Source organism: Rhinoderma darwinii, chromosome 12 (assembly GCF_050947455.1).
Source record: "Rhinoderma darwinii isolate aRhiDar2 chromosome 12, aRhiDar2.hap1, whole genome shotgun sequence".
Classification (NCBI taxonomy): domain Eukaryota; kingdom Metazoa; phylum Chordata; class Amphibia; order Anura; family Rhinodermatidae; genus Rhinoderma; species Rhinoderma darwinii.
The window spans coordinates 63,260,694-63,268,885 of record NC_134698.1 but is presented as its reverse complement, the minus strand read 5'-3'; the positions used below and the strand labels follow the sequence as shown (position 1 = coordinate 63,268,885).

General features: G+C 41.4%; 1 protein-coding gene across 4 annotated transcripts in view; it reads right to left on the bottom strand.

Annotated features, from left to right (window-relative positions):
* Positions 1-214: 214 nt before the first annotated feature.
* Positions 215-8,192, bottom strand: part of PELI2 (pellino E3 ubiquitin protein ligase family member 2) — a 65,750-nt gene continuing 57,772 nt past the window's right edge. For all 4 annotated transcript variants that reach the window (XM_075843320.1, XM_075843322.1, XM_075843323.1 and 1 more), the window contains 3 exons: positions 7,753-7,947; positions 1,666-1,854; positions 215-1,050 (listed from right to left, as the gene is read on the bottom strand). In XM_075843320.1, coding sequence (XP_075699435.1) covers positions 484-1,050; positions 1,666-1,854; positions 7,753-7,947 — 951 coding nt within the window. In that variant the 3' untranslated portion in view covers positions 215-483. The remainder of the gene's footprint in view (positions 1,051-1,665; positions 1,855-7,752; positions 7,948-8,192) is intronic.

Sequence of the window (8,192 nt, the reverse complement as noted above, 5' to 3'; positions counted from 1 at the left end):
CTCTTTACCATTTGGGCAAGGAGCCCGGGACCTTACACTGCTGATGAATCATCAGGAAGCATTTCATTAAAAAAAAAAAAAAAAAAAAAAAAAAAACTTTGGCTAAGCCTGCAAGCCTTCACTAGAAGTAGTGTATAAAAATTTTTGTATAAAAAAAAAAAACTTGACCCCAAAGCTCAAATTAATAATAGAAAAGAAAAGGCAAAAACATTCCTTTTTCAAGCAAAGGGTTTGTAATAGAACAAATTTACAGATATAAAAAAAAAAAAAAAAAATATATATCCACGATTAAGTTGCTGGTGCACATGCCAAAGTATTGACATCGGATCAAATGGAGGACACAAAAACATCACTTATTTGATCCCCTTTAATAAAATTATATAAAAAAAAAAAAAGAAAATTCTATTAGTGGTGAAAATTTCACAGTATTTTTCTTTTGTTTATTTTTTATTAACAAAATGTTATCTTTTGTTATAAATAGCATCAGTCAATAGGGCCCTGGAAAATAAGTTTAACGCAGCTTTCTTCGCCAGCCAGTTGTGATGCACAGAAAGGACAGGCAGCGTGAAATGCGTGGGTGCCGTGAGGAAGTGGGATCTGGGACCAGTATTTGGCAGATTTCTCTGAGCTGACATGTCCACAAGGGCTAAAAGCATGTGTAGGAGGGCCAGCGTCTACATAAAATCCAGCTTCGCATCCAAGCCAGAGAGGCACGTATGGACCAACTGTTCTGCACATAGGGCACTCCCGCTCGTTGGCCTCTGTGTCACTCCGATGACCCCAGTTGTGATATCCGTGTACATGGCCACAGGTAAGATAAGCCCAAGGCTGTTTTTCCTCCACTACATCCTTGCGGTTAATACTTGGAAAAGCTAGAGTGTTTAATCCAACCGGACACTGAGGTCGGGCGGCGTTAATCTCCTGTCTCAAGGCTTCAATGTGTTTTTGGGTTGGTGTATGAAACAAGCCATCTGCCGTTCTCCAGAGGAGGGTAGCTCCACACAAGTCAATAAGAGATCCATCCTGAAGAATGTTGGTTTCGTTTTCCACCTAGTAAGAGGAGAAAAAGGATCCATCATTCACTGCATAAATGTATGATCACACAGAATAATGGTCGTCCTGCATGGATAACCATGTCTGACAAATAAGTCAAAACAGTCCAAAAAAGTTGGTCAATGCCGGCTACCGTATCACATAAAATTAGAATGGCCTTTTTACCAAATGCAGATCTGTAGAGAATTAATTTGTCATTGTGAATCAGTCCGCAAACACAAGCTCTTGTAGCCTGGACTCCATTCACAGACTATCGGCTGCTGGCGGGAAGTGACAGCAGAGAATTTGAACTCCCAACAACGCTGCATGAGAACCAATGTCGATGAGTTCAGATTGGAGAATTGTGATGCATGGAATTTCTTAATATACATTAGAGTATATGCACCAAAGGTTAATCAATGGGTGAAAAGAAATTGATCATAAATACATTACAAATTAAACGGGTTCTCAAAGACATTGGTAGTATATTGCTAGGATATGCCACTAATATCCGATCAGCCATGGTCTGATCAATGTGATCCTCACCAATCATATCGATGATTGAGAAGACAACCCCTTTACTTTATTTTTGAAACTTGTGTAGTTCGATAGTAATTATAGTATAAAGTTTACCAGCTTTCCTCTCTGCTGAGCCGACCTGGTTTCTCGGAGAGTGTAAACATCCCCACAAACCGAAATTTCCCTCCAGACACCAGGTTTGGACTCTTCAGTGAAGCCCCCTTTTGGATGCATCACAAGAACACCATTAGTTGTTAATCCATCCATGTGACCATCCGGATTCTTCCACTTCGCTGCTTTCTCCTAAAGTCGGAAGAAATAAAATGTGGTGAACTTTTGTCACTGATCACTTTATGGCATTCGTCTTCACTGCTGCTCTTTTGGCTTATCTGGTTGTCAAGGCCATACGCAGTGCGCCAGCAGAAATCCATATTGCCCCTCTCCACAGTCTCATGCTGCCTGGCATGGTCCTGCTACTACAATAAACAGAACTGGCCATAATTAATCTTTTTGCATCTCAAATTGAATGAGATTTTAAAAACATGGATACCCGAATAATTTGATTTAGAACACTAGGTAAACTAACAACGGATTTTTAAAGGGAGGATTTCTATAAATAAGTATATAGTAAGAATATTGCGGTTTATGCAAGTTCCGAAAGGGTAGATTCACCCCCAAGAGAATTACACTTTTTTTTTTTGGTCAGGAGACCCAGTAGTTTTTAGTGGGATGTAAAACGGTTAGCTGCTGAGGACCAGAGGGTTAACCCTTTCCTGCATCTTGACATAACTGCACATCAAGGTGAGCAGTAACTTTGCGCAACTTGACGTGCAGTTATGTTTGTACTTCTAACAGTTAACAGTCTCGTGGGGCTACACCGCAGCGGCGCTTAACTGTGCAGGGCGCCTGCCCTGCTCTCACTGTTGGCGATCAGCAGCCCTTCACCGCCGATTTTGGCAATTAACCCCTTAGATGCGGCGGTCGATTGCGATCGTCGCATTTAGGCCTCATTTACACGAGCGTGTGCGTTTTGCGCGCGCAAAAAACGCTGCGTTTTGCGCGCGCAAAAGGCACTTGGCAGCTCCGTGTGTCATCAGTGTATGATGCGCGGCTGCGTGATTTTCGCGCAGCCGCCATCATAGAGATGAGGCTAGTCGACGCCCGTCACTGTCCAAGGTGCTGAAAGAGCTAACTGATCGGCAGTAACTCTTTCAGCACCCTCGACAGTGAATGCCGATCACAATATACACCAACCTGTGAATAAAAAAAGATGTTCAAACTTACCATAAACTGCCTGCTTCCTCCAGTCCGGTCTCCCGGCCGTTGCCTTGGTGACGCGTCCCTCTCTCGTCATCCGGCCCCACCTCCCAGGATGACGCCGCAGTCCATGAGACCGCTGCAGCCTGTGATTGGCTGCAGCCTGTGCTTGGCCTGTGATTGGCTGCAGCCTGTGCTTGGCCTGTGATTGGCTGCAGCTGTCACTTGGACTTAACTGTCATCCCGGGAGGTCGGACCGGAGTTATCGGTAAGTCAGAACGTCTTTTTTTTTTTACAGGTTCATGGATTTTCGGAGCGGAAGTCACTGTCCATGGTGCTGAACCAGTTTAACGCTTTCAGCACCGTGGACAGAGACTGTCTCCTGACGTCGCGTACCCGAACATTTTTTACCGGTTTCGGTCAAAACGAGTTTTGCCGAACCCGGTGAAGTTCGGTGCGCTCATCTCGAATTTGACACTCCGTTTGGATGTTTGTAAACAGAAAAGCACGTGGTGCTTTTCTGTTTACATTCAGGAGTTTGACAGCTCTTGCGCGAATCACGCAGTTCGCACGGAAGTGCTTCCGTGCGGCATGCGTGGTTTTCACGCACCCATTGACTTCAATGGGTGCGTGATGCGCGAAAAACGCACGATTTTAGAACATGTCGTGAGTTTTACGCAACGCACGCGCACTGCGCAAAATTCACGCATCGTCTAAACAGCCCCATAGACTATTATAGGTGCGTACGACACGCGTGAAAAGCACGCGCGTCGCACGCGCGTATAATACGCTCGTGTAAATGAGGCCTTAAGGGTATGTTCACACGAGGTCATTACGTCCGTAATTGACGGACGTATTTCGGCCGCAAGTACCGGACCGAACACAGTGCAGGGAGCCGGGCTCCTAGCATCATAGTTATGTACGACGCTAGGAGTCCCTGCCTCTCCGTGGAACTACTGTCCCGTACTGAAAACATGATCACAGTACGGGACAGTTGTCCGGCAGCGAGGCAGGGACTCCTAGCGTCGTACATAACTATGTTGCTAGGAGCCCGGCTCCCTGCACTGTGTTCGGTCCGGTACTCGCGGCCGAAATACGTCCGTCAATTACGGACGTAATGACCTCGTGTGAACATACGCTAAGGGGTTTAGAGCAGATCGGCTGCCCCCACATGCAAATCGCAGGGACTGTCGATGGTTGGCATGGCAACCGGAGACCAGACAATGGCTTCCGGGCTGCCATGTACGGAAGCCATAGGCTTCCTGTCAGAGTGAGTCACATCACAATGACAGTTGGAATACTTTACACTATGTAGGTACGTGTAATGTATTCCAGCAGCGATCAGAGCTGCAAGTCTTCAGGGTAATAAAAATGTTTTATAAAAGTGTCAACATAAAAAGTTACAAAAAAAATGCTTTTTATAGTCCATTATAGGGAAAAAAATTACAGATATTTGGTATAGTCGCGTCCGTAACGACCCAAACTTTATTTTTCCTGCACAGTGAACACCGCAAAAAAACTAAGTAAAAAACAATGGCAGAATCTTTTTGGTCACCACCCCTCCCAAAATATAGAATAAAAAGTGATCAAAACGTCACATGTACCCCAAAATAGTACCAATAAAAAACTACAACCCGTCCTCTAAAAAACAAGCCCTTACACAGCTTTTTTTGACTGAAAAACAAAAAAAAAAAGTTATACGGTGACACAAAAATTTATATTTATAAAAAGTGATTTTATTGCACAAAGGCTGCAAAACATGATAAAAATGTAATTATTTTTTTTTAACATATGGTATCAACCCGCAGAAAAGTAAAATGGTGAACGCCGTAAAAAAATAAAATAAAAAACATGATTACTGGTTTTTGGTCACCTTGCTTGCCAAAAAAATTGAATAAAGTGATCAAAGAAAAAAACATCGCATGTACCCCAAAGTGGTACAAATGAAAAGTACAGATTGTCCCGCAACAAATAAGAATAAAAAAAAAGTTCTGGCTCTCAGACTATGGCGACGCAAAATGTGCAGTGTTCCAAAAGCGGATAAGATTTGGCACCATTTATCAGTGAGACACCGGCCACACATCTGCGGATTATTATTTATTTACCGCATTTAAGCAACTTGCGTTTTTTAAAGCTGTTTTTCTATTGACCCAATGAAAAACTGCTCCAAAAAAGTCTCAAGAAGTGACATGCACTTTTTTTACGGGCCATTTTTTTTTACATGCAAAATGAATGGCCAGCTATTTGGAGGAGTTCAGCCCCCGTATTTTCAGCCATTTTCGGGGCGTTTACGGCCTGTAAAACGGCTGGAATATTAGGGTATGTTCACACTGCCTATTTTCAAACAGAATTACTACCAAGCCAAATAGCGCTCCCTCCCTTCTGAACCCTACAGCATGCCCAAACAGCAGTTTACGTTCAGCTATGGCATCGCCATACCCAGGAGAACCCAATTAATAATTTGAGGTATTTGTCCTCCGTGGCACCACTGGTATGCTATTTTAGTGCACAACATGTTATGCCCAGTTTGTAAGTTTTAATTTTCACTCTGCACCATCTGCTGTGCATTAACACTTTCGCGCACCACGACTTAATAGCATGTTGTGGTGCAGGGGGGGGGGGGGGGGGGGGTCACGCCATACGCTGCTCTTGTCAGTTATGTATTACAGCTGACACCCGGGACTAACTGACAGGAACAGCGGTCGCACGGTTGCAGGAGCCTGTAAAAACAATACACTGCAATACATTAGTGCTCAAAAAGTTATGTACCAAAAATTGTACCAATAAAAACTACAGCTCGTCCCGCAAAAAGTAAGCCCTCACGCCACTCAATCAACCCAAAAAATTACAAAAGTTACGCCTGTTGAATGTGGTAAAACAAAATTATTTTTTTTTACCAAATTATTTTTACTCATTTTACAAAGTAAAATCTAACAAATATTTTTTATATACAGAAAATTTGGTATCACCGTAATCGTATTAAGTCACAGAAAAAAAGTTGTCTTTTTTACTGCCGTGAAAGCATTGAGAACACAAAACAATGGAGGAATTGCAGTTTTTTCCAATTTCAGCCTGCAAAGGATTTTATTTTCAGTTTCGCAGTACATTAAATTGTACTTTAAATGATGTCAATAGAAACTACAACTCCTCTCGCAAGAAATAAGCCCTCACTCCACTCTGACGGAAAAAATAAATAAAAAAATAAAAAAGTTACGGCTCTTGGAAAGTGGGGAGGAAAAAAAACCCCCGAAAAAGAAAATGGATCAGTTCCGAAAGGGTTAATTAACTTCTAATAAAAAAAACCATTTATGACCGTAAGAGGGTATAGCCGTACTCAGGAAAAGTTGCTTTACAAATGTTGGTGCTTTTTCCTCAAACGTTTTAGTGGAAATAATGTTGATATTCATTTTCACGTCCGAATTCTAATAAATTCTGCAAAAGAGCCGTGGGGTCAAAATGCTCACTATACCCCTAGATAGATTCTAAGTGGTGTAGTTTGCCAATTAGGATCACTTTTGGGGGGTTTCCAAATGCGACACGGCACTGAAAACTATTCCAGCAAAATCAGCGCTCCAAATAACACTCCTTCCCATCTGAGCCCTGCTGTGGGTCCAAACATCAGTTTATTACCAGATATGGGGTATTGCTATAATTGGAAATATATTCTTTAAAAAAAAAAGAAAAAAAAAAAAAGGCCCCAAAATACACATGGGCCACATGTGGGATATTTATTTTAAAAAAAAGCAGTATATGGGCAATAAATATTCTTTTGCGTTTCTCTGGTAAAGCCTTCTGTGTCAGAAAGAAAAAGTAGTAAATTAATTTTGGCAAAAAAAAAAAAAAAAAGTGTCAATTTCACTTCTACTTTGCTCTAATTCCTGTGAAACGCCTAAAGGGTTAACACTTTCTGAATGTAGTTTTCAAAATGGGGTAATTTATGGGGACTTTAATATATAAGGCCCTCGGTCACTTCAGAACTGAACTGGTCCCTGAAAAATAGCATCTTTCAATTTTCTTGAAAATATGAGAAATTGCTGCTAAAGTTCTAAGCCTTGTAACGTCGTAGAAAAATAAAAAGGATGTTCCAAAAAACGATGCAAACAAAGTAGACATATGGGATATGTGAAATAGTAACTATTGTGTGTGGTTTTAATATCTGTCTTACAAGCAGATACATTTAAATTTAGAAAAATCCTAATTTTTGCAAATTCTCTCAATTGGTGTTTTTCACAAATAAATATGGAATTTATCGACAATTTTTTTCACTAACAAAGTACAATATGTCACGAGAAAATCTTAGAATCACTTGGATAGGTAAAAGCATTCCCAAGTTATTACCACATAAAGTGACTCGTCAAGATTTGAAAAAGAAATAAAAATGTCTTGGTCCTCAAGGCCAAAACAGGCGCAGTCCTAAAGGGTTTAACCATGTTGGATATTTTTGGAAAGTCTTTCCACCATAGAAAGAAGATGCATATTTGGCCAAAGTGACTGAATAACTTTTGACATTCTTGGTCTATAGCTACCCGAGATCAAATATTAAAACTAAACGACTCAAACTGGATCTCCAATGCCAAATATTCCTTGTAATATGTAGTCATATGGCAAGGGATATCACCAGGGGAGACCAAAATGCTGTATGAATGTCTTCAGGCCTGGTCTACAGGTGACCATCCCTATAGATAGAACATGACAGCCCAGAGGAATACACGGTCACACAGACCCAATAAAAGCGTGATCAGACAGAGAAGACCTCCGCTTTTCCTCGACACCGTTATGGACACCACAGAAGTCAATACTGAAAACAGTATCATGGTTTTCCAATGTAAGAAAAGGAACGTTTTCAGACTCCTAATCTCGCGCATATGGACTACTGCAGTGACGTCATTGTGTAGCCCAGCCCAGACTGTCAAAAATACCGCTGAATGTAGGTCTAATACTTACACCAAGGAAGATATTTTTTGAGGAGTCGAATCCCGCTGCAAAGATTCTGGCAGTGTATGGTAGATTCCGGTCACAGACTATCCTGCAGGCAAACCTGGAGATGGTACTTTGTGTTATCTGTGTCTCATCGTTCTGGTTACCAGATATTGTGTCCGTAACAACAAAGTCAATTGGGCTTTCTGTTGATCTTCCAATCTACAAAATGCAAAAATAACTCAGGATTTGAAAGAATACAAAAAGGAATCAGTGAGGTTATGATGTAATATTTTACTTGAAAGTACCATGTAAAGATCAAGGGTCCAATCAGCTAATGCTACAGCATGTGACTACGTACAGGCCAGATTTATTTAGGTATATAGACATCTACGGGTATGTGCGCACACAAACTCAAAAACGTTTCTCAAAATACGAAGGCGTTTTGCCTTGAAAACAGCTCCGTA